Genomic DNA, 26,247 nt, shown 5'->3' on the forward strand with positions numbered 1-26,247 from the left:
TTAAACCTTTAGAGACACTTTGTCTTTAGCGGGCATTAATGTCTTGGCAGGACGTTTTATCAAGTTGAATTGACCAGGGCCGGCCAATTCTGGGCAAATAGGAGTAATGACAAGAGGTAGATGATGCATTTGAGCTATCAGACTCTTCTGATTCGGAGAATAACAGTCAACCATCTCCCGTTTGTTGTGTCTCCACTGGTCAGCCTGTTTCCCATAGAGATCAACGTAACGCACAGCTCCAGGTCACTGCCCCCAGCAACAGGAACGACCCTCCAGACCCATTGGGAGCAGATAGAAGCACGTTAAGACTGTAGTGGTGGCTCTAAAGTCTGATTTGACTTTCTACTGACATCCCTTATTTATTCAGAAGGTTGTAAGATCAATCAAACCTACTGCCATTGCTGCTGTATTATGATCAATCTCTAAATCAATCTGATTTCTTTTCAATCTGACATCGCACTTTGGAGCCATTCGTTCTTGATTAGATACACGCTGCGGGGGTTATGGCGTCGTTAAAAGGGGTAAATATTATTTCGTCAACTTACCGGCAAGACATAGCAGGACCTGGCACCAGCTCAGCACGGCCCTGCAGTGGGGAGCCCGGCCCCCAGCGAGTCCTCTCCTTTGTCAGGGTGTGAGGTCATCGCTAGGACAGAGGGACTGACACACAGTCGGTTGTCATCGGGTCATGCGCTGCTGCCGCATGCCGTCGTCGGTGTCCTGGTGTCAGTGTTGTTTATCCCCGTCTCCTCGTGCTGATGAATGTGGTGCTACGGCCTCTCCTCTCTCTGCTGTCTGAAGATAAGAGATCTGGGATTCTTTCTTTCCTCCCCTCCCTGTAATTTACTCCAATCTTCTAAATTACCCTGGTTCATCTTGGGCTGAGAGGCGGCCTGACTTCCTGTCCTCCTCCCTCCAGGCCTTTTATAAATGTAACATGGATTTATCCTTTTATTTTAATTGAAATTAAGTTATTATTTGAAATATTGTTTACTTATTTGAAAAATTGTTTACTCTAGCCATTTTTGTTTATTATATAGCTTTGTTTAAAGCTCATTCTCTTTTGGTACATACCACAAGTCCTAACATTTGGTTTGCAATTAAATGGACGCATGCTATTAGCTTATGAAACAGTTTGTTTTATTTTTATTGTAGTCCTTAAAAACGTACATCAACAATAAAAACAACAAGGTGGTGACCATAATAATAATAATAATAATAATAATAATATTCAAATATGTAAAACAAAAGTACAGACGGTAAGAAAATTTAATTAACTTAAGATTGCCATCGTTTTCAACGTTGTCCTATGTACCTATCTCCGACCTGTTCCAGGTCCTTCTGCAGAAGTCATAAGACAGGGGGGGGTTAGGGTTACCCTCACGAATAACTCTGTGGTACAATTAGGAATGTCAAGGTGCTGTTTGGGGGTGGGGTCGGGGGGGGGGGGGGGGGGGGGGGGGGGGGCGTGTCCCAAGTGGAAGAGAGAGCCTATCACAGGCCAAAAACACCTGAGCGGAAAGGTAGTACGAATAACTCTGTGGTACAGTCAGGAATGTACCACATTCCTAATGCATGGGGAGGTGAAACGTCACGCGGATGAACACGGTAACAACATCCTCTCGTCTCTCTCAGCGGTGCCGTGGGCAGCAGCACATACAAAACACGCAACATATGACTGTTTGTATTTAGTGGAGGGTGGCGCTGTGATTTGCCAACAGTCCAAGAGTCTTGAGGTTAAAGTTCAATTGAGGTGTAGTCCAAACTGAAACGGGCGTATCTCCATGTGACTCTAGAATCAACCTCCCCTTGTTAGACTCCCCGAGAACTGTGCCAGTCCTCAGGGACGGGGTGGTCCGCAGTAGAGATGCACGTGAGGATGCCCAACTATCTTTAGAAACGCACGCACACACACACACGCACACACACAGCACAGGCTGAGCCTGAAGGAACTCAAAACAAAAGCCGAAATCCCACACAACTGTCAACATAAAAAAGAAAAAAGCATCACGGATCCCTTGTTTTCCTCGATATTCCAAAATGTACCCCAAAGCACCAATACTCCTAATATATAAATGCTGTCATCTAGCAATTTTTTCCATGTTTATAATACATATTTACAACATTTGACCCTGCTGAGACGACATAAGTGAACTGGCCCAAAGACAGTGTTCAGGTTTTCGAGGTTTTGAATGGGTGTTTCTAGTACAGAGAGATGGGCCGTTTGGCCTTAGTAATACATAAATTAGTCGTTAAGAGAACCCATTCTTACGCTCTACCCTTGTTCTATGGTTCCAGTTATTTCAAAGTAAGAGCGGGCAGTGCAGTCCTAGACAAAAGACGGGGGGGGGGGTGTTGGAGGGGGGGTCAGGCTGCCTAGAGGGGCAGGGGGGCAGTGATGTCACCGCTACACTAGCCAATAGGGTCGCAGACAGACAGTTTAGGTGTGGGAGAGGGGTGGGGAAGAGTTCTCCGGTTCAGCGTGGCACCTGCATCGGCTGCGGGCTCTGCAATTGGTTCTGCCCCTGGACCTCAGGCCCCCGGCTGGCCAATCGGCTCAGGATGTTCCTCTCGGACATCTGGAGGCGCACAGCAACGGGCGGTATCCGGGCGATGGTCGCCGGGAGACGTGTGACGTCAGCCTTCATGTCGCTGAGCAGCTCCTCCAGCTGCTTCAAAACTGAAAGAACGTGGAGGTGTTGATGTGAAACCCATCGTCGCCTTGGATTGGTCGGAGCAGCGGCATGCTTATACCGTGATTGGTCCTCACCTTTGTGCAGCACTGCGTTGGCGGGCTTGTTCCCCGACATGGACTCCTTGCTGAGGTGCTGGTGGGACTCGGCCAGACACTCCACCTCGCTGAAGCGCGTGTTGAGCGCCATGGAGGGGTGGGCGGGGTCCTCGGACATGTTGAGGTAGGCGGCCCGCCGCAGTTGCTCCTCGATCACCAGTGCCTGCTCCAGCAGCTGGGACCAGAGAAGAGGAACCGCCATTCATGGAGGGTCAGGGAGGAGGGAGGACCGCAGGGACGCACGGGCGGTTATGCGACGTAATAACCAAATGAGCTATTATGTTAGAATTTGCTTAAAGCCTCGTAACACAATGACATCATTGTATAACGACACATACAGCATCATGATAGGCCACAACGCAAGTGATAGGGGAACAAGCGGTTACTTCTATGTAAGGGAAAAGTCTATTTATGGGACTTAAGAGCCATAAAAGACCAATTCCTGACCCAATACCACCGGGTCTTTATTTGGTGGGCTTGACTGGAACCAGAAAGGAGGGAGAACATAAATGTCAGGTAAGGAAGAGGTAACTCCTAGCAACAGATAGAGTGACAGGCGGAGACCCACCTTGAACCTGCGCGCCAGGAACTTGTTCTTGATCTCCAGGAAGTTGCCCCGGCTCATTTCCCCTTTGAAGGGCTCATTCAGGATTGCGTACTTGACGTCGTTCTGCACGTCCTGCCAGCGGGCGTAGCCGTGTCTGGGGAACGCTGGGGTCAAGGGTCATGACATCCACAGCTCAAGCACTTCTGTATTAGGGGGCTCTACTATGTGTGGCTGCAAGGTGAGAGGACACTAACAGACCAACATATCGGCCACTGACGAACATAAGCCAAAATCAATTTGTTGATTTTATACAAATTGTTGCAACAGTACAGCGCAGATCATTTATCTGTGCTTGCGTGTGTATCTAGACCCGCTTCAGTGTTGTGTGTTGAGGAGAGGGACATGAGGAAACGGTTGAACGCCGCCTCCTTACATTGCCTCTGCAAGGATACTGTATGATGCCCGCCAGCAACCAGTAGTCATGGCGACGGTGCCAGATCTCAAAGGTCTTCTTGGTGACGGTGGCGGCCCGCTCCTCGTTCTGCCAGAGAGAGTGGAGCTCTGCAACGACAAACAGGAAGTAGGGACGACATCAGTATGACAGCCAAGGCTATACTCCTTCTTTTTATATACCGGTACACACACACACACACACACACCTGTGAATCCTCCGTCAGCGATGTTGAACATGAAACGCTGCTTGGTGGCCTTCTTCTTCTCCTCGCTGACGTTGACGAGGGCGGTGGCTGTGGCGGCGGCGGCGGTGGCTGTGGCGGCGGCAGCGGTGGCGGCGGCGGCGGCTCCTTCCTTGGTGCTCTCTCCGTTCTGCAGCTTGCCAGACTCCTCCGTCTTCACCCCTTCCTTCAGATCCCTCAGCTCTGAGGGGGGAGAGGGGGGAGGAGTGGAGAGTGCGTGAGCCAGTTTGTCTGGATGTGTGTGGGGATCTGGGATCCGGTCCTACTATGTCACAGCAAAGCTTCTTGGGGAAGGCAGCGCAGAGCCTTGGACAGGGGTTTTGTAAGGGGCGGAGGTACTCCTTGTTTCCTGTTGCCATCCATTCCATCAAATGGATGAAGCCGTCAGAAGGAGGTTTTAATACGTTTCTTTTTTACAATGTTCATTCTCTACACAGTGTTCGTAGTTGAATAATGCTGGCCGAGCTCTGGTTCCCGATACACTCTTGTAGATGGTCGACTACAGTAATATGTAGCCAGGGAAAGTGAAATGCTCAGTTTACCTAGGCCTGAGCTCACCTGTCATCACACTTTAGACATTAATCTTAAGGGAAAGGTTGTCATATCCATTTGCATACACTCTTACACCAACACACACACACACACACACACACACACACACACACACACACACACACACACACACACACACACACACACACACACACACACACACACACACACACACACACACACACACACACACACACACCTTTCTTCTCCTCTGTAGGGGGACTGGTGTCCATCTTGTCGTCTTTGCTGTCTGGCGCTGAAACAGGAGAACCAGGGTTAACCTCACAGAGAAGAACCCCAGAGTCCTCGCCTCCACCCAGAACCTCAGGCACTCTCACCTTTACTCTTTGCGTCCTCCGGCCCCCCGCTGCCCTCTGAACCTTCCCCCTTGACCTCCATGGGCACGCCCTTCTCAGCCGCCTCCGAAGGCTTCTCCTTGTCGTCCTTCTCCTTGGCGGTGTCTCCTTCTCCCTCCTTCTCCTCGTCTGTGTGGGCGCCTCCTGCCTCCTCTTTATCCTCCTTCACGGCCGCCGGGTCTCCCTCCTCGTCCTTCTTCTCTGAGCCCGGAGACTTCTCCACGTCGTCGGGGATCTCGATGATCTGCAAGGGGCCGTCATTTCATTGGTATAGTCATTTCCGTGTATTTAGTCATTAGTCATCATTTCCGTGTTTTATATTATACATTATTTGTGTACGATTGAGCACTACGTTTGTGTTGCGGGGGATGAGGCTCTGTACCTCAGGATCCTCTGCTTTGCAGGCTGCTTTTTTCTCCTCTCCCTCCTTCTTCATCTCTGAGTCCTTGTCATCCAGTTTAGTCAAATCCTCTGTCAGGACAGGAGGAATTGAGTGTGTGTTGAACGGTGTGTATGTTGAGCTGAGTGACTGAGTGCATGCCTGCCTGCTTGTGTGTGTGTGCGTGCGTGTGTACCTGGGGCGGGGGTGTTGGGCTGTGTGTCTGCGGGGGTCCCAGTAGAAGGGGTCTTGGGGTCCTCCCCAGCTGCCAGGGCTGCGGCCCTCTTGTGCTCCTCCACTTCGGCCATCCAGGGCATGGACCACTGGCCGTTGACGTGCTCAAACTCCTGCACCTGGGGGCCAGATCACCACGCATCAGGAGCCACACGGGCCGTGGAGGGGAATGGAGGACTGTCTGCATGGAAGGCTTTAATGGAAACACCTTTTCTTTATTTTTGACACATAAAAGTCATGTTCGGCTAACCAAAATAAACAACATAAACAATGTCTTCAAAATGGCCTTCACTATTTTAGATTATGTTAACAATAAAAATGTCTGTTCATACTATACGTTTCTAAACAAACCGTGTATATATATATATGCAAAACTAAATCCTCCTCCCTCAACAACCACCTACCTTCTTCCTGATGAGCGACATCACCCCGATGCGAGTGAGGACGTGTTGCCGTGACAACCCCTCGCGTGGGACGCCGTCGGCGAAGGTCTCCGCTCCGTCGGCGCCCGGCTCACAGAGATGCCGCATGAAGAGCGACACGTACGCTCTGAGGAGAGGAACGCCACTAGCCAATCAGAGACAAGCACAGGAAACACTTGGGACCAATGCACCAATAAGACACAACCACAGAAAACACTGTGGGACCTATGAACCAATCAGACACAAACCCCCCCGAAGAATTAAGTTGGGTCCTAATGAGGGGGATACATGCGGGAGGAAGAGGGCCCTGAGAGCTCCACAATGGAGGGAGGGATGTATATGCTATGTATTTACTGTTACTTTTATGCAGTTCATTCAGATTCATCTCATTTAGCAGCACGTGTTGGGGTGGGGGTGTCCTGCTCTAGGAGGCCCACAGCTAGGCGTGGGGTGGAAGTGATGGAACACCATTTGGGCTAAGGCGAGGGTCTGGGGGACTCACTTGAACTCCTTCTCAGACTTGCCCCGCAGGTCTCTGACCAGCCACTGGGTGGTGAAGGCGTCCTGGGGGGGCATGCCGTAGCGCATCACAGCGTTCAGGAAGGCCTTCCTCTGGCGGGCATTGAAGCCCAACACCTGGGGGGGGGGGACAGACGGGGGTTAACGGCTAGAGCCGGTATGGGGACCCAGGAGAAATGTAGTGCCGAGCACTGCTCTGGTGAATGGCACTCAAGTATACAGTAGAATGGTTTATGGTGAAAAGGAAAAACATCAAGCACGTTTCTTCCCCGAGTACCCAGAACTACTTTTCAAGGAACAGAAAGGCTACTCCAACCCGTTGTAGTGATTAGAGCTGAGGAGATTAGACTGCGCTAAAAAGCCAATGTTAACTATCCTTGTAGTGCGTAAGCACATTTGTGAACTGCTATTTGCTAAACTATTTTGCACTTGGATTAAAAGTGTGTGAATCTCCATTATAATTCAATCCTCTAACTACATAGCCTAGCTTGGGGACTGGATGGAACATAAGCTTGTCTACATAGGCTGTATGTAGTTCAGGGGAAAAAACATCTCCATGCTTTTCACCAGCGCCATTCATATCAAAAAAGGCCACATATGATATATATTGAAGTACAATGCTGCAGAGTCCTCCTCCAATCAGACGGGTTCAGGGGTTAAAGCACCACCCCCAAAGTTCCTGTCCTTTTGGAAAGTAGGTCAGCGGCCTCACCTCGATGTTGCCGCCCACCCGGGCCAGGAGGGGGGGCAGGGGTTTGTCCCGGTCGTTCCTCAGCCCCTTGCGGTTGGGCCGCCGGGCGTTGGCTGAACACAAGGGAAGCACTCAGTGAGCCCAGGTACATGCAGAGGTCAAGGGTCAGTGGTCAACCCACAGAAGTAAAGGTCCATATCATACAATGGATGGATGGAGGTCGAGGTCATCTGATGCAATGGCTAAATACACAACTGAATACATGTCATTTAAAAAAGTTGAGCTGTGTAATATAAGCAAACTGTGTAGAATTCCAACGAAAGAAGATCATATTTAAAGAAGATTTAATGTAAATGACACTATTTTTTATCTTTCCTGTTGTGCTCTATAAAGACACAGAGTAGAAGTAGACTAGTGCCAATATGATGATGTCTTCGTCTCGTGTTAAACCTCACCTTCAGCTCTTTCATCAAAGTCTTCATCTCCCTCCTCTGAGGCCACGGAGTAATCTGATTGGTTGTCCGACTGGTCCTCCTGCCAATCTGATCAAAGCAATGAGGGGAAGACGGAGAGGCAGACCACACGCAGGAGGGTTAAAAACATAAAAACCAAGATGAAAATGAGAAAAAAAGATTAAATATAATATAAAAAAAAATAATAATAAAAAGCCCTACTATCAACTACACATTTATCCAGGAGGGGGTGCTGTTTAACCGACAACTATTCTGAACAGTCTGTCCAAAATAAAATAGCTTTTGTCTGAATCAGTTGAAATCTGTTATGCCATTTAGAAGCAGAGAGGATTGGATGGAAGCACTAATAATAATAATAATAACAATGATGACAAGGCAAGACACACAGATGCAAGGTGTCACTTTGCCGTGTGTTTACAAAACGCAGAGACACTCGTCACTGCTGGGGAAACCCTCAGCATCCTGTTGTCAACTTTGACCACAATTTGTCTCAAAAATACAAAAAATACTTAATGTGTAAAGATGACAACAGAAAATGTCTTACTGTTTTTACCTCTGCCTTCTGCAAACAAGGAAAAGTGGGGGGGGGAGGGGGAAGAAGAACTTAAATTTTGGTAAAAGAACAAGAAATGGATGCGCTGAATGCTTCAATGTTTTAAAAAAAAAAGATAACTTGACAAAAAGACTCACGGTTTAACCCAACAGAAGAACGGAGACAGACGACTTTGTGACAAACAAACCAAAACAGACATCACACAAAGACATGCGACACACACTCACTGCTCCTCACCGCATCCTACACCAACACAACAAACACCAACAAACACACCACCAGGAGCACTAGCGGACACACACACACACACACACACACACACACACACACACACACACACACACAGCGCACGCGCACATGTAGAGTAGGTAGTAAAAGTTGCTTGTTGCAATTGTTCTGTACCCCGTCTTATACCTCGGTCCTCCTGGGAGCCGTCGTTGTAGTTGACAGGCTTGCGGGTCCTCTTGCCCTTGCCCAGGTTGCGGGCCAGGTCCTCCTGCTGCTGCTCGTAGTGGTGGCGGAGGAGCTTCTCCCAGTAGTCCGGGTCCACGCTCTCCTCCTGCTTGATCACCTCCCGCTGCACCTCCTCCTCCTGGCACGCAGGGGGAGGGGAGGCGGGAGGGGGACCGAAGGGGACATTTTGGGGACGTTTGTTGGTTTAGTTCGTCAGAGAATTCGTTTAGACAGAATGTCCATGAATGTCACATCTAAGGCGTGGGAAAGTTGATTATTCAAATGAAATAAACATTTGTTTGGTTCACACTAAAGATTTAAGCGTTGGGGGTGTGTACAGAGGCTGGCCCCAGTTACTGAGTCTTGGTGGTGGGGGAGGGGGGGGGGGAAACATACCTCATCCTCCTCGTCCTTCACCACATACTGAGCCACCTTGAAGGAGCTCAGGTACTCGTTCATGCTCTGGATCTCCGTGTCCTCCGAGGCCACCGTCTGGTCGCGGTCCAGCAGCCGGTCGATGGCCCTGTCATCGTAGTGGATCACGCTGCTGTCCTCCTCCTTGCTGTCCCCTGCAGCGGAGGAGAGGCACGTGGAGTACAAGATGGAGGGGCGTGAGCGGCCATGCCCCATGATGAGATCGTAGCCCAGAACCTAACCCCACCAAGCACTTCATTACAATCCTGAAACTATTTAGCCTCAACCTTAGAGATACGATCGAAATGCATAATTCAACAATCTCCCGGAATTTAACCCCTTAATGTAACGATCTCTAACCTAATCCCTAACTTAACATGGCCCTTGACAGAGCGCAGGTCAGCTGCAGACCCATCCACTGGTCTCTGGGGTGTGACCACAGCCTACCTTCCCCGAGCTCGTCCTTGAACAGCTCCTCCGTCCCAAACTTGAGGATGTCGTCCAGCTCCTGCTTGGACATGGAGCCCGTCTTGGAGCCCAGGCCGGGCCGCACCACCAGGTGGGTCAGCATCATCTTCTTCTTAGCCACCTGGGGAGCAGCACCACACAGGCATTGAATGTGATGCGCCGTGAAGCAATGTCGGGTACAGTCGGCTTGGATTTGTATACAGCCCTGAATCACAGCTACAGCCTCAAAGGGCTTCGCAGAACACATTGTGCAGCACCCCCCTGAACCAAGGGTAAAGAAGGTCCACCTCAGTCATCGAAAAGAAACCTTGGGACGGAAGACAGAACGAGTAATCCCTCCATTCAGGGACGATTGGGAGTGCAGCGGGTGCCATGATGGACGGTCAAAATAGAAGCATCACAACCCAAACAGTCTAATCAAAATGACGATTTTAGAGCACAGAGGCGATTAAGGTGCATTGTGTTCAGACGATGGTGGGCAGGCGGAGGCTCCCTCTTTACCTGTGTGATCCTCTCCTCCACCGAGGCCTTTGTGACGAAGCGGTAGATCATCACCTTCTTGTTCTGGCCGATTCGGTGAGCTCTGCTGAAGGCCTGCCAGGGAGGAGCAGGACACATGGAGGTTAAGGTTCAACCCCCCACGGTCCCAGGAGGGAGGGCCCAGAAAGGAAGAGATACTGGTGCCATAGATGTGTTTGGTGTTATCTATGGAGCTATGTATGTGATAATGAGGATTGGGATGCGATGTACGTGATTTAGTTTTATAGTAGGATGTGTTTTGTGATCTTGTTGTGGTGCAGTAAGTGAAAGTGATGTTTGAGATGGTGAAATGAGTTATAGATTGGTGTAATGTACCTGGATGTCATTGTGAGGGTTCCAGTCGGAGTCATAGATGATGACGGTGTCGGCGGTTGCCAGGTTGATGCCCAGGCCCCCGGCCCTGGTAGACAGCAGGAACGCAAACTGGGGGGCGCCAGGAGCTGTGGGACGAGTCAAACAAATCAAGGTGAATGAGCCACGCATTCTGTGAATGCTGTTTGGAACAGACACAAAGAGAGAAAGAAATCAGAACGAAAGAAAGAGCGAGGTTTGCAAATGGAAGGATTTGTTTTGCTGATATGTCGGGGCAGTGAAGAAAATGATAAGCCAAAAACAACTGTATATGAATACAAAAATAAAGAAACAATAATGTAATATCTACAATATAATAATATAAAGTGTAAAGTGTGCATGAGTATGGGGGAGGGGGGGCAGTCAGAAGGCAGCGGCGAGGCTCTTAAGAAGATGTTACACATAGGCCGTGCTCACCGTTGAAGCGGTCGATGGCCTCCTGCCTCATGCCCCCGGTCACCCCCCCGTCGATCCTCTCGTACTTGTAGCCCTCGTTCTCCAGGAAGTCCTCGAGCAGGTCCAGCATCTTGGTCATCTGGGAGAAGACCAGCACGCGGTGGCCGCCCTCCTTCAGCTTCTTCATCATCTTGTGGAGCAGCAGCAGCTTCCCCGAGGACTTGGTCAGCGCCCCGCCCTCATACATGCCGTTGGGCAGCTTGGGCGCCTCCTGGGGGAGGGAGGCCATGGGAAGGTCCCCGATGTCACCGGTTAATGTTGGCGGTGTTGAGTCTGAGCCAATCGTCTATGAAGTGGCCACCGACCACTGTGGCTCTGAACACTTCAAAGACGGTTTGCTGACACTGAGTCTTAGCAAGCTGTCTAGTGTCGCTTTATAAGCTTTATCTAATGGTCAGCGCGAGCGATACTTCTGTTTGCTTATACCACTATATAATGTTTAGAAACCCTAACTAATAACAGTGGTCAGCGTTTTCAAACACAAAGAAGGTTTTAACTAATGTCATCAACTAAAAAATCTCAAAAATATCTGAAAGTCGAAGCATTTACTGCAATGAGTTAACTGTCGTCTTCTCAACCAATACATTCGCACAACTTGACCCAATATATAAAGATTCCAGTCATGAATAGGTTGCGAGGCGTTACCATGGCAGCGGCAGGGAAGAGGTAGGGGTGATTGCAGCACTTCTTGAGGTCCATCACCACGTTGAGGAGGGACACCTGGTTCCCGCCCCCGCGGGTGTTCAGCGCCTCAAAGTTACGCGTCAGGATGAACTTGTAGTATTTCCTGGTTAACAAGAAAAAATATACAGATTTCAGTTCCTGAATGTTAGTCAGCCTGAAAGCGTCTTCAAAATTCAGACTATCCGCTTACTAAGAACTGACCTCCTCAATCATAAATATTTACAATTTATCTTTAAACATTCCCTTTTATATTTTATCTACTGCCAACTCAGGGCCATTACAATACAATGGTCAATAAACCTTTGTTTAATCATAAATGGTGCGTCTCAATCTCATGATATTATCAGGGAGAAAAGGATCCCAGATTGTCTTTCCCCCGTGTGTTGACTCTGCGCCCGTGTGTGGAGCCCCCTGGCCTCTCTCCTCCCTCACATACTTCTGCATGGGGCTGAGCTCCACTCTGACGATGAGCTCCGTCTTGGAGGGCATGTGTTTGAAGACGTCGGCCTTCAGCCTCCTCAGCATGTGGGGGCCCAGCATGTCGTGGAGCTTCTTGATCTGGTCCTCTTTGGCGATGTCCGCAAACTCCTCCAGGAAACCCTCCAGATTGCTGCAGGCACAAAGCAAATAAACAACATCCGGTCAATAATGGTTGTTTTATGGGCTGAAGGTTCCTTTACAAGTACAGATCATATGGGGATGAAGGGCTTTGGAGGAGATTTAAAGAAATAAATAAAGTAGAGAAGAACATAAGGAAGGAACAGAGGAAGAATACAAGTAGAGAAGAACGTAAGAAAAAAAGGAATGAATCAAGGACTAAATGGATAGGAAGGAACTGTTTATTCATTTATTTTTTGAGGACCTCACAAGAAGAGGAATGTAGTTCACAGGATGTATGCATTTTGACCGCCACTTCTGAACACCCAGGCCAAAGCCAGGCCCTGGGGCTCCGGGCCCAGATGTGCAGACTACTCACTTGAACCTCTCGGGGGTGAGGAAGTTCAGTAGGTGGAACAGCTCCTCCAGGTTGTTCTGCAGAGGGGTTCCCGTCAGCAGCAGCTTGTGTTGCAGGGGGTAGTTGTTGAGGATCCGGAAGAACTGACGGACAACAGGGTTCAGGAGTTACTACCACCAGTGGAGCTTCGCTAAAGGCTATAAGAAGGTTTCGTTTCAAACTTAAACCCTGTTGAAACTGTTGTATGTTTTCCATTCATAAAGGATATCCTTATGTGGACTTTGATACCCATATTACCACAAATATATACATTTAGACACAAAACAACACTAAAGTTATTCAAATCCGCACGATTCACCCTCACTTGTGTTAGTCATGCAACAGACAAGAGCTGAACCTCAAGCTGCTAAGTGGTCTCACCTTGGACTGGTTGTTCTTGAGCCTGTGGGCCTCGTCCACCACTAGGCAGGCCCACTCGATGGAGCCAAGCACGGCCTGGTCGATGGTGATCAGCTCGTAGGAAGTCAGCAGCACGTGGAACTTCACTGGGGAGTCTTTCTGTCGGAGCACGTGAGTGAAGACCAGGGGGTGAGTGGATCACTGGTTGGATGAAGTCCATTATGCAGTTTGACTGCCATTCATAATAGACACACTCCTCATAAAGCATAGGGAGTGCATACACTTCTTAGGATGGATATGTTATGGCCCAGCCGTGAACCATAGCGTTACGGGCTATTCTGTGAACCTGTCGGACTGGAGTGGGCGTGTCTGGCCCCTCCCCTTGGTCCCTGGATTAGCTACACACCTAGTGGGCATTGTCATCAACACACCTGCCCTCAATCTACTCATCGACCCTGCCGTATATCAACCCCAGGTCTAAGTCCACTTGTCGCTGGATTGATGGCTGAACTCAGTCGGTAGCTCACTACTCTGGGCGATAGTTCTCAGTGACCCTTCATTTCGTTACTTCGTCCTGTTGTTCCCTTACACCTGTTGGTCCCGTGCCTACTCCTAGCTTTGGTTCTCCTCTGCCAAGGATCATCCTCTTCTCCGCCTCTCAGCCCCGCGGCGCCTTCACCACCCCATGGTTATTCCCCAACCCCTCTGAACCCCCTTACCTTAAGCAGACCCTTTCCAGGATACAACCATCCCCTGCCCCTGCCTCTGGTTCTGCTCCTGGGTATCGTTCACCCGTGACAGGTTGGCCCCAATGGGGAATTGAACCCGTATCCTTGGTAGTATCAACTCACGATTGCCAAATGCAAATAGTGGTGGAATTCTTTTTATTTATTTTTTAAAACTTTCTTTAAAAATTATAATAAAAAACTTAAATCCATATTTTTATGATAAGAATTACAAAATGATGAAGGATATAATTAAGTTCAGTGATTAAGTATGTTGATCCTGTATGTTGAGCCTGTTGGTCTTAGTCAAATGCCATGCTCTACCAGCTTTGAAGGATAGGACCATAACTAGTAATAGTAACAAGTGTTCCCTCCATGCCCTGGCTCCTCTCCCCCTCTCTTACCTTCATCTTGGACGCCTTCTTCCCGCCACGGATGGCGTTGTTTTCAAAGGAGAACTCGTTCTCACGAATGACGGCCCTGCTGTCCTTGTCTCCCACGTAGGTCACCACGTACATGTCCGGGGCCCACAGCTCAAACTCCCTCTCCCAGTTGATGATGGTGGACAGGGGGGCGCTCACCAGGAAGGGCCCTTTGGAGTGGCCCTAGGGCCCAGCGGGAAGGGGAAAGGATGGTCAACAGGCTGTAGCTCTTATACAACAGATGTATTGCTATCATCTTTTACTTTGGAGGAGCATGTGTCTTCCCCGCCCGTCTTTAGCTTCTTGTCCTTGGGCCTGATCCCCTCTGTAGGGGCCGGTTAGTATGCGTCTGGTGTCCGAAACCCCGCCCACTGCCACTGACTGACAGGGGAGGGCAGACAGGACATCAACACTAGCATAGAGCCAGGACATTTGACGGCCATGACGATGACTAGAAGATATTCATATTAACATTAACATTAACATTAGCAGGTTAATGTTGGTTAATAGGGACCTATTGTGTACATGTGTATGATAACATATCACACATGCTATACAATAACGGTCTCATGGTAAGGTCATCTGTGTGGGGCTTAAGCCAAAGTACAGGCAATGGTTAGTGGTGTGAAATTACATGATAGAGCAAGTGAGTGAGAAATTGAAAAGAGAAAGAAACCAATAAATCAAGAACATGAAGAAACAGAATATTTCTCATCACAGCTCCCCATGGCGGTGCACACCTCTTTGTACAGGGAGTACAGGAAGACGGCGGTCTGCACTGTCTTTCCCAGGCCCATCTCGTCGGCCAGGATGGTGTCCGTGGCCTGTGCCCAGGAGAACCTCAGCCAGTTCAGCCCCTCCAGCTGGTAGGGGTGCAGGGTGCCCCTCGTGCTGTCCAGGTAGTCTGGCTGCCGGTCAAACTTGATGGTGGGCTGGAGAGGAGGAGATCACGCCGGTTACTAAACTGTTCAGGCCAAACCAACGCGTACGCAGCACTGCATGAGAAGTAGGCCATTACCACGCAAAGGAAACCACTGTGGTGTATTACATTATTCCACAATCACCAAGTGAAAGGGGAAATGATGAATTCTTAATTAGGAAATCATGACTGCATTACTGTGTGTGTGTGTGTGTGTGTGTGTGTGTGTGTGTGTGTGTGTGTGTGTGTGTGTGTGTGTGTGTGTGTGTGTGTGTGTGTGTGTGTGTGTGTGTGTGTGTGTGTGTGTCTGTCGATGTGGACACATTGACACACACAATGAAACTTCCACTGGGTGATGTCAGTTATGTATGGGGGGTCTCTCAGAGCAACATGCTATAAAGAGGTCTTACGTCGACAACAGGGTTGGCGGGGGGCCTCTCAGCCTTCTTGACTTTAACCGCTTTCTTCAGCTTCTTACCCGGCCTGCCCTCCTCACCCACCATCAGCTCTCTGACAGAGGGATGGACAGGTTGGAAATCACACACAGATACACACATAGAGGGTCATCTGTGTGGTGCACCCGGAACCCGGGCTTGGAGTCAAACACATGGACCTCGACAAGACCCTCCTAAGTGAGCCGGGGCATGTGCTGGTACCTGTGGTTCCAGTAGGTCTGCTTGTAGGCGTCGTACTCTGGGATGTCGGTGTCCTCGCTCTCCCAGGAGGCCTGGTCGTAGGCCAGGTCCCTCCACTTGATCAGGTAGTGGACGTTGCTCTTCTTGTCCACGCTGGTGGGACAAGGCGGCCCATGGAGAACCGGTTAATATGGAGACGTTTAATAAGCCCTGATCCAGGGGGTATTTCAAGGAATAAATAGTTGAAGAGTATCAGGTATCATTCCCTATCTGAGCCAGAGGCGCTAAATAACTGTCCCTCGGCTCACTAGCAGGATTTTATTTGAAACGTACAAAAATAAATAAATTACATTACTCTGAAAAAAAAACCTTGTTTAAATACAAGTATCCTTTAATAAGAGCATAATAGTACCATAATTATGCTGCCTGAATAGAGGCTGGGAGATGTACTGATGGTTAATTCATGTGAAATATTGACTACATTTATAGTGGCCTCTGTGTATAATCACAACTAGCAGTGCTTAAACTTCTGAGAATAGTGAGGCAATACACGGTCGAATGGTTCTCCAGAGTGTTGAACTGCGGAATAACTGAAGTACAGTGCTCTGTGCTTTTGGAGCAGCTGTGGGTCCAAACCAATAGACCCAGGAGACAGATTGCTTTACAGTTAGTAGACCAGAACCTATGAGAAGAGACTTAGATCTCACATGCAAACCATAAGAAAACAGCACGTTGTTTGACTTTCATGTTTGGCTGACATAACAAGTTACGTTCGGATACCCAAAGATTTTATTGAAAGCAATATTTCATCAACTATTTGGAAAGCATTTGGTTGCAACCACAGACCAGATGTCTTTCTTGATTCCAGGCTCTAAAAATCTTTTGTGACAGGAGAATATCCCAGATACAAAACATGCAACACGACCAGCTGCTATTAAGTCAACACCAACAGCAGCTTATACATGACAGGATCCCGCTGCTCAGAGATGCCTTAAAGCCCCGGGGTTAGGGCTGACCCCTTACAGACCACTAGTAAGTCAAAGGGGTCTTAGCCTCAGGTTGGTGTTAGTCGAATAGTAAAAGGCTTTGTTTTGATAAAGAACGTGCTGAAAACTGGAAGTGAAATAAGAAACACGGCACTGCTGTGGGGGTTGTGAAGAAAGTCCCGTACCTCAATAGCAGCTTATTTAGTTTAAAGCAGTTTTTCTGAGGAAGAAGCATATGAGATATTCAACAGATAAACACGTTCGGAGTAACAGCGAGGGGGAACCATAGATGCGGTCACCAGTACGAGTCTCGTGCGTCTAGACACACGGGATACCTGCCCTCCTCTAAAGAGCCATTGTTTGCTTTATATTTCTACACAAAAGGTAAATTACAAAAAACCCTTCACTAAACAATAGCCTTACTAAAACACAATTAAATCAGATAAGTCCCCCGTCCCCGATTGATCTTAACATTAAAAACAGCAGAAAGCAGGCAAAAAAGAGCAATGTGGGGGCATTAAAGCTCTCTACAAAGAATGCATAAAATACTTCAGAAAATGACTTTTGATATGCATGGTTGAAAACGATCGCAAACACATAAAGAGGAAGGCTGCTCGTTGAGATTTGTGTGTGTGTGTGTGTGTGTGCGTGTGGTTATTTGTGTGTGCGTTTGTATATGTGTGAGTGTGTGTGTGTGTGTGTGTGGTGCTCACCTGTGGTTGAGGATGCGGTGCACCATGAGCCACTCCATCTTGATGCCGAAGCGGTAGTACTGCTCCTCCATGTGCACGTACAGGGGGTCCTTGTTCTTGCGCTTGCTGCTCTTGTCGTCGTCCCCCTCCCCGCCGAAGTCGGGCGGGGGCTCGTCCATGTCCGTCTTGCGCTGGTAGTTCCTGAACATCACCTGGCAGTTCAGCTCCAGCTGGGGAGGGAGGCGTAATTAACATGATGTGTGAGAGAAGGACCCGAGCTCAGTCTGTGCTGCATGTATCGTCACAACACAGCGATAAGGATGAGCGAAAAGGCAGATACCGACGAGCGCAATATCAATTCAATTAAAATCCAGAACTTTAAAGCTAAAACAGTACTTCTATTTACTGTACTACTATAAGACATGTTTTTTTTAAGCAACAGAAGGCACCTTGCTCAAGGTGCCTTCAGGTAGCCGGCCGCCATTTGGGGTTCAAACCCCAAAAGCTTTCTGCGGGGAGTCCCTTGACTATTCTGCCCAATAAAACTTTTATTCCACAACAGAGCAGACAAATAAACCTGACATTTCCTCAACAGTGTGACTGTGTGTGTGTGTGTGTGTGTGTGTGTGTGTGTGTGTGTGTGTGTGTGTGTGTGTGTGTGTGTGTGTGTGCGTGTCTGTGTGCGTGTGTGTGTGCGTGTGTGCGTGCGTGTGTGTGTGTGCTCTCCTCCCTCCTACCTGGAGCTCCTGCACCCAGGAGCAGTGCCAGTAGGACATGTTGCACCACTTCACAAAGAACTCCCTCTCCCGCCGGCCCACCAGCGGCGGGGGGTCCGGCGCCTCGGCGGGCAGATCGTCAGGGCGGGGCACCGGGGTGGGGGCCGGGACGTCCCCCCAGCGCCACGTGAGCACCTTCTGAACTTTGCCCTTCATAATGGGGCACTGTGGGGGGGGAGAGAGGGAGTTAGGGGGATGACAGGCTTCATGTCTGTGTGTCAGTCCTGACACGTTGTGGAACAGCGAAGGGCATTCAGACTCCGACGATGATGAACCACGACGCAGACCCAGAGCCAGAGCTAGATTAACATCGGGCTGCTGCCTGCCGGCGTTCATGGAACCAAGAGGGTTCCGCCCACCCGCGCTAAGTGAACCGCTCGCTAGCTTTATCTCCTCCAGAGCCACACGCACAAGATGGAAACTGCGAGCCACGTGCCCTCCCCGCGCGTCACCGCACATACCCCCGCGCACGCGCGCGCGCACGAGGCAGTGGGCCGCGCGCCGCTGCGCAGCACTCACCGTGCAGCGGGGGCAGATCCACTCTCCGTTGGGGATCTCAGGCAGGGGGGGGTTGAGGCAGTGGATGTGGTAGGAGGAGGGGCAGGTGTCACAGCACAGCAGCTCTCCCCCGTCCTTGCACACCCTGCAGTACTCGATGTGGTGGTCATCCTCCTCCTCCACCCCCTCCTCCTCCTCCTCCGGCCTCTCCTCCTCATCCTCCACCTCGCCCTCAGACAGCTCGTCTCTGGCCTCCCACTGGATCCCCTCCTTCTCCTGCAAGGCCGGGGGGGGGGGGGGGGGGGGGTGGTGGGTATAGGGAGGGGGGGAGTGGTGGGTATGGGGAGGGGGGTTGGGGGGAGGGGGGGGTGAGGAGAAGGGGTGGGAGGGAGAGTGGTTGCGGTAGAGTGTGCGCGTGTGTGTGGGGAGGGGGGTGAGAGTGTGGGGAGAGGGGGGGGGGGGGTGTGTGCGGTTGTGTGTGCGGTTGTGTGTGCGGCGTGCCCGCGCGTATGGGGTGTGAGGGGGAGGGGATGAGTACAGGGGGAGGGGGAGGTGGGGGAAGTGGTTGCAGTGGTTGGTGTGTGTGTGTGTGTGTGTGTGTGCGTGTATGTGTGTGCATGTGCGGTTGGGGGGGGTGACAGGCAGGAAGGTATGCGTAACGGAGTGAGAGAGGAAAAAGGGAGGGGCAGGAGGGGGGACTCAAGCACACGCAGAGGGGGAGGGGTGTTGCGCGTGCGCATGTGTGCATGTGTGCATGTGTGTGGGGGGGGCAGGGGGGGGGGTTGTGGTGGGTGGGGGGGTGGAACAGATCGTGCAGTGGGGAATAGGAGGACGGGGGGGGGGAGGAAGGGAGAGTGAAGGACAAAGAAATGGGGGGGAAGGACAAACGGACACCAAATTGTCAAAAATAACAATAACACGCTTTCCATTATCTTATCCGATCCCACCCAAGGCCTTGTCATCGATGAAAGGCTCGGGCCTCCTGCATGCTTACACATTCAATGCAAAGCGTTGCAATTATGTAATCTTCCTCCTAAGGCCGCCCATGTTATCTGGGGTCCGTGCCCAATCCTGTCTAACCTATAGCCCAGCAGGCTTCAGCAGGGGACCGAGGAGAAGCGAGGTGCGGGAAGGGGTTGAGATTAGGGCACTCACACAGTGTGGGCAGCTCCATTTGCCCTCGGGGGCCTTCTCCATGTCAGGGTCCAGGCAGACCATGTGGTAGGCCCTGGGACAGGTGTCACACAGGATGATCTCCCCCCCCTGCTGGCACACCTCGCAGTAGTCCTGGTGGTCCGTCTCATAGCCGTCGCCGTCCTCCGTCTCCACTGGGCATGGGGGACGCAAGGGGAGGGGGGTTAGACACCAGAGGGCGGTGGAAGACGTACTCTGGCCAATCGGGGTTCAAATAACGTTGTACCCATACAGGGCTGAGGGCGTCGGCCCCCGACACTAAGGTACAAGCAGGTCCTACTTGATGTTTGAAAATAATCCTGATGAGTCTTTCTGCTCTGCTGCCATGCCCACCTTTCTTCTTCTTCTTGGTGCTCTTGGGCTTCTTCTTGGAGCGGCTGCTGCGGTTCGATCCGTCCGACACAGCGAAGTTGGTTTCGTCAAAGTCACTCTCTGCTTCGGGCTCGTCCTCGTCACTCTGGCAGAGGGGAACCAGAGCCATAACCAACAGCGGTTAGACATTTATGAAGCATTACACTGAGGTTTACGTTTGAAGGATCCTTAGTCCTTTGGTCGTGTTTCGGTTAAGTAGGAATGGCAGGTATGCGGTCTTACGGAGGAGCGCTTGCGCTTGCTGTTCAGACCCCCCAGTTTGATCTTAAGGGGGGCGACCTTCTTGGCCTTGGGTTTGGACTGAGCCTTCGCCGCGGGCTTTGACCTTTTGCGTGCGTTGGGACCTGTGTATCCGGAGGGAAACAACACACTGTTTAGACTAGTGACCCCATTGTAGGAAAACAAAACAGTAGTGAAGTTCTGACAAGGGAGACGAGAGTTGTAAACCACCAAATGGCCTTCATACATACACCTCTATTTAGATTTAGTTCAATCTTTCTGCAACTTACGTTTTACATTTCAGTGTGTGTCTCTACTGCCACAATGTGAACACAAGAGAGGCACACATATGTGAATGTACATTACATGAAAAAAACAATCAAAACTAATGGGAGAGTACGCAATGATGAGAATAGCAGCTCTCTCAATATCCCTGCTTCAGCCTTGCACTGCTTCACTAAGACCACATTTCCATAATCCATTTGTGAAACTGTGCCCCCCTTACCTTTGCCCTCTTTGGTCTTGGCTTTGCGGAGCGGTGGGGCGGGGACCGCAGGAGGGGGTGGTGGTGGCGGCGGCGGCGGCGGCGGCGCCACCACCACCGGGACGGGGGAAGGAACGGGAGACGGTTCGGGCGTCGGGGCCCTCCTGGGCTCCGCCCCTCCGTCCGGCCCGGCGACCACCATGCTCTCCACCGCCGCCGCCACGTTTGCGGCCGCCAGTGTGGCGTTGGCGGTGGCACAACCCTGCAGGGGCAGCGGAACACAGGACAGTCTCAACGCTGCCCGTACATGGGCCTGACGCGCATGTCTGGGTGAGTACACCTGCCCAACGCACGCAGGGCAGGAGGCGTTACCTTGAGCGGGTTGTTGGTGCTGAACTCGCGCCACTTGGCCATCATCAAGGTCATCATCTTAGACACGGCGATCTTGGGGTTCTTAGCGGCGATGAGCGGCCTGAACGAAAGCGTTTATGTTTTTTAATCTCTGTTCTTAAGCGTGGCATCTAGAGCACGATGTCGTCCATTACTGCGTTTGGATGACTGCATGGGTTGACAGTTTTTCTGTCACCGAGGCTAATTAATTGCACAGGTAAAGGCGTAGGTGGGAAATTCAATTAAATATGCTTCATGTCAAGTAAGTGCACAGAGAAGGCCATTGTTTTACACCTGAAAACATCTAATGAGCACATATAATCCTTTAAGCGTTTCAGATTGAAAAGGTAAAGATTTAAAGGTTTTGCATGGCAGCAATCCATTTCCCTTAATCAAATTATCTAGTTGGCAGGATGACGCTAGTAGCCAGCAATCAACAGTAAACTCTGTACCCCTCGGTCTCTAAAGCCTAATGAAATGGATGCTTTCTTTAGAAATGCTGTGACACTGCTTTCTCACAGCAGGGGGAAGTCACACTTTTAACAATGTCCAGTAGCCAAAGATAAGTAACCAAGGTTAGCTTCAAAACTCACACAATTCCAATCAAGCCATTAACAAATCAACAACGTCCACAATATTGTGACCAACCATTCTGACAATATTGTTTTTCTACAAGATCAATGAACAGAATGTCATCTAATCTACAGTCACTGCATGCGATTAAATTAGATTAGGAGCTAATGAGAAGATAGGGGCCACTCAGTCTGACCTGACGAACTGGCTGAAGGCTTTGTAGTTGGTGAGGGAGCTGTAGTCCTCCTGGGTGAACACGTGGTCGATGTCCTTCATCCCCCAGTCTTCCAGCATCTGGGTGGAGCTCTTGGGCTGAAACACAACGAGTGGGAAGAGGACTTCAGCAAACAAGCTCAGAACTCTGGCACCTTGGGTCAAAGGTTAAGACTTTCATAACCATAACATCCGCCAGCGACCTGATAGGCAGAAATGATCCAGTTATTATGCATGGAGGGAATGTGCTGTAGGTGCTGAAAAAGCCCTCATCACTTCCAGATGGTGACGTTTAGATATCTTTAAATCTATAAATACAAACAAAGCTAAATACAAAAAATAAATAGGAAAACCAAATAATAAATACAATTCCCAGCAGCGATGGCCCAATCAGAGTTAAGATTTCCATTGACTGGGATCCTCGAGGTGGGGGGGTTCCTACTCTCACCTGATTGTCATCCTCATCATCATCGTCCTCCTCTGGCTCGGGGTCCTTGCGTTTGTTCTTGGAGCTGGACGAGCCCTTCTCCGTGCCACCGCCCCCTTTCTTCTTCTCTTTGGCCGAGCTGGAGCGCTTCTTCTTCTTCCTCCCGGGAGCGTAATCGCTCCCTTCGCTCTCCGACCTCCTACCTCCTCCGTCTTCTGCGTTTCTCTCCACCGGCTCCACTCCGATCAGGGGCTCTGGAGAGCTGACTGGCAGCTCCTGCTCCAAACGGTACAGACTGTCACTTTCAGAAACCACACCGATCCATTGCCAGAGTTCGACATTTGAGTCATCCCAACATTTTGCCTCCACCTCCACAAAGTCGTGAAAGGTCATATTTGCAGTAGTGAATTGAGTTGCTCTTTTTTTTCTGCATGTATGGATTTTACTATGGAAATAGTTCAGGCAGTGCAATACAATCAAATCCATTTGTACAACAACTTTTTGTAATAAATTGAGTCTTCCCATTCATAGAAGAGGCAGTCATAACACAGGCAATGATATCAGATCAGTTGCAGATTAGGCTAAACAAGATTAATGAGAGCAACATTCAGAAGACTACCTCTCTGACGGGTCTTTGTCTCTTGCTGCTCCTGCTCTCCCGGTTACTCTTCTTTGCTTTTTTCTTTTTCTTTGACTTGGGAAGCTCAATATCGGACACAGCAGCAGCATCCTCCGGTTCATCATCATCTGCCGGTGACAGATACTCATACATTGCCAACAAGAAAACTCAAGCAGTCAACCTGGACACACGCGCAGCGCACAGCGGACACTGCACCAGAACACGAGCCGCCATACACTCGCACAACTTGGCAAAATGGTTGTGCACGCGTCGCACTGATCCGCACGCACACACACACACACACACACACACACACACACACACACACACACACACACACACACACACACACACACACACACACACACACACGCACACACAACCACACACACAGGCACACACAAACACACACACAACCCCCCCCCCCCACACACACACACACCCACACACAAACACGCGCACACAAGCGCGCGCGCGCACACACACACACACACACACACACACACACACACACACACACACACACCCACACAAACGCACGGCACTGAGTAAATGTCAAAGGAGTGCAGGTTATAACTTGCGAGCGTGGTAACGTTTTCGGGGTTGAAAGTTTCACACGTGTTGTCGCTCCCCGAGCGGGAAAGCAGCTCGTTATACTAACGTAATAATAAGTGTATAACACAAGCACTCGCTCGCCAAGTTAGCTAACTAATCTGTCATGGCGAGTGACGGCCCGAGTGCTGGCTAGCAGGCTAGCGTTAGCAGCCCTTCGCATGAAGCCCAGCTCCACTGAGGGAGATGGACTCTTCTTCTAATGACAGCTTACCGCGGAGAAGAAGTGAGTGGTCGTCCGGGGGTCCGAAGTCCTCCCTCTCTTCCTCGCTCCCGGACATGATTTGTTTCTGTTTTAATTTTTACTGCCAAATCGAATTAATCCCTCTTTAAACCTTGCTCCGTCCGCCAGGGAGGAGGGAAAATGACGTGGGGCTGGCGGAGCACGGAGCTGGGGTGTCCGGGAAGGGAGGGGGCGGTGGGCGCTGCGAGGAGCAGGAGAAGGAGAAGCATTGGTTAATAATGATCTCGGTCATTCCTCATGATCCATATATATGGGTTAGCGTTACCTCGCCATCGGATGGTCCCCTGCGTGATCGAACAAGTTGGGTAACTAACGTTACACCATCAATTGAATGTCACTAATTGCCGTTGGCGTGGTATGAAACACTTCACACTCAATAAGGCAGGTGAGAAAACTTGTCCGTCATGAAAATTATGACTGGTTGATTCCCACTCTCCAGCTACAGTAGCCTACATCAGAGAAAACTTTGATCAATATATGCTTCAACATTAGAAACTTACTGTAGTGTTGTAGTCCCGGGTCGATGTCTGTCTTAATCGCCCTCCTTTGAATAATATAACTTTGACGTTAGCGTGTTGCACAGCTGTCAATATTCTTCATTGATTCATGAGGGTGACGCAATTGAAACCAAAATAAAATGGGCCGTAAGTGACCCAAACACGTTGCGCTGTCCCCCTTCTCTCCCCCAACCTTACAGGCAAAGCCTAGCTAACATCCTCACAAACACACAAAGGGGGCAGACATCCCATAATAATCCCCCCTCCCACACTCGTAGAACTCTGCATAGTTACCTCGCAACGACAGACCATAATACTCAGCCTGCCCCCACCCCCTCCACCACAATCGCACGCACGCACGTACATTTCTGCTAGACATGCATGCACGCTCTTCCCCTTTCCACTAGTCCCAGCCCCTTAGCAACCTCGTTGTCATGGTGACACTTCGCCCCCGCCCACTGCCAGACCATAATACTCCCAACAGCATACATCCCATAATATACAACTCATAAAAAGACAAGAAAGAAAAAATACCCGTGACATGGTCTCCAGGGAAACTCTGGTCCACTAGTGACAGACCATAATATGCACCGAGGGTCCACCTGACATAAGCATGACTAAAGTATGAACTCAAATAGACCATGCTGGGGGGATCCTTGTGTTACTTGGCCCATGGACACCTAGCTAGTGTTCAGCCTCCATGCTGATCCTCTATCCCCATACTAGTTCCCTCTCAAGGGGTCAAGGGGCCTAGTGAACCTGGCTGTCTGCACGGAAGATAACTTCAGGAGCATTTCAGATCAAAAGCCTCAAACTTTGGAAAATGCTTGCTTCTTCTCTGACCCCTTCCACAGCCAGCCTATCCCACTAACCAACCATCTTCAACGAGGCTATCCAGTATTGGACCCCAATACCACTGTACTGTACAAACGCTCCACAATTAGTGAGGAACACCTCGGTGTGAAATTAAACCCTGTGAAGATGCAGCTTGAGGTGTTAGCGGTATCACACTGTCACGCTCAGAGGATTCAGCCACGCTGGGATGATATAATGAGGGATTCAGTCATGCCATAACCACCATTAATATTGCATTGGGAAAGTCTGGCATTGCATTGGAAAGTGAATAGTGCTTGTGCACTGCACAAACACACACAATCAAACACACACACACACCAAACACAAACAAACAATCAGACACACACACACACACACACACACACACACACACACACACACACACACACACACACACACACACACAGAAACATTTAAATATATAAAACTTCAACTATTTGTTTAGACTTTTATAAATGTTGTCGTTGGATAAAATGTTGTATATATACTAAAATAGTTTGTCTTTATTCTCACTGTGAGGGTGATACGTATACAAATATTTAATATATTATAACATAATGATATGTGATTTCACCCCGTAAGATAAAGGATAAAGTAGCTACCTCCTTTCCAGGTGATCAGAAGGACCAAACCCAGATAGCAGACATAATGTACTTGGTACAGTATAGCCCATGAATATCATCTGAAAATGGGTTAAAATGATATAAGGTAAAGCGGTCTGAGACTTGTGATATTCACAAGTTTGTGTTAAAATACAGGGAATTCAAGTGCTAATGGCCTCAACACGGCCTTGGCATAAAAGCACACACAAGTGATAGAGCCACATTGGGCCCTCCACTAGTTTCTCCTTTCCTCCTGCACACTCTATAATATTCCCCACTGTACATGCAGATCACATCTGAACAAAGGCCTATGTCTGGCTGTTGTCTTTTACCATCGGTTGAATGCCCACCACACACACGC

The 26,247-nt window shown here is 49.8% G+C and overlaps 1 protein-coding gene across 10 annotated transcripts; it reads right to left on the reverse strand.

The window, feature by feature from the left end:
* Positions 1-1,251: 1,251 nt before the first annotated feature.
* chd4b (chromodomain helicase DNA binding protein 4b) lies at positions 1,252-24,741 on the reverse strand. 10 transcript variants are annotated; one of them, XM_030370458.1, is made up of 41 exons: positions 24,433-24,731; positions 23,903-24,113; positions 23,077-23,204; positions 22,479-22,733; positions 22,014-22,129; positions 21,227-21,326; positions 20,876-21,116; positions 20,374-20,495; positions 20,113-20,236; positions 19,741-19,913; positions 18,607-18,861; positions 18,049-18,252; positions 17,333-17,541; positions 15,655-15,786; positions 15,409-15,508; positions 14,820-15,011; positions 14,062-14,262; positions 12,954-13,091; positions 12,555-12,676; positions 12,015-12,188; positions 11,540-11,681; positions 10,856-11,105; positions 10,403-10,527; positions 10,049-10,141; positions 9,527-9,668; positions 9,062-9,234; positions 8,627-8,804; positions 8,213-8,221; positions 7,642-7,728; positions 7,208-7,299; positions 6,479-6,612; positions 5,959-6,121; positions 5,517-5,673; positions 5,324-5,412; positions 4,924-5,185; positions 4,785-4,841; positions 3,998-4,216; positions 3,791-3,899; positions 3,360-3,492; positions 2,771-2,966; positions 1,252-2,680 (listed from the first exon to the last, which is right to left on the reverse strand). In XM_030370458.1, exons 2-41 carry the CDS (start codon positions 23,967-23,969, stop codon positions 2,478-2,480), a joined length of 6,066 nt encoding a protein of 2,021 aa, XP_030226318.1. In that variant the 5' UTR covers positions 23,970-24,113; positions 24,433-24,731; the 3' UTR covers positions 1,252-2,477. The 10 variants fall into 10 exon arrangements, 9 of the variants coding, with proteins under 9 accessions (XP_030226318.1, XP_030226315.1, XP_030226314.1 ...); XM_030370455.1 differs by having other exon boundaries at positions 8,204-8,221; XM_030370454.1 differs by having other exon boundaries at positions 8,615-8,804.
* Positions 24,742-26,247: the final 1,506 nt, after the last annotated feature.

Source organism: Gadus morhua, chromosome 11 (genome assembly GCF_902167405.1).
Source record: "Gadus morhua chromosome 11, gadMor3.0, whole genome shotgun sequence".
NCBI lineage: Eukaryota > Metazoa > Chordata > Actinopteri > Gadiformes > Gadidae > Gadus > Gadus morhua.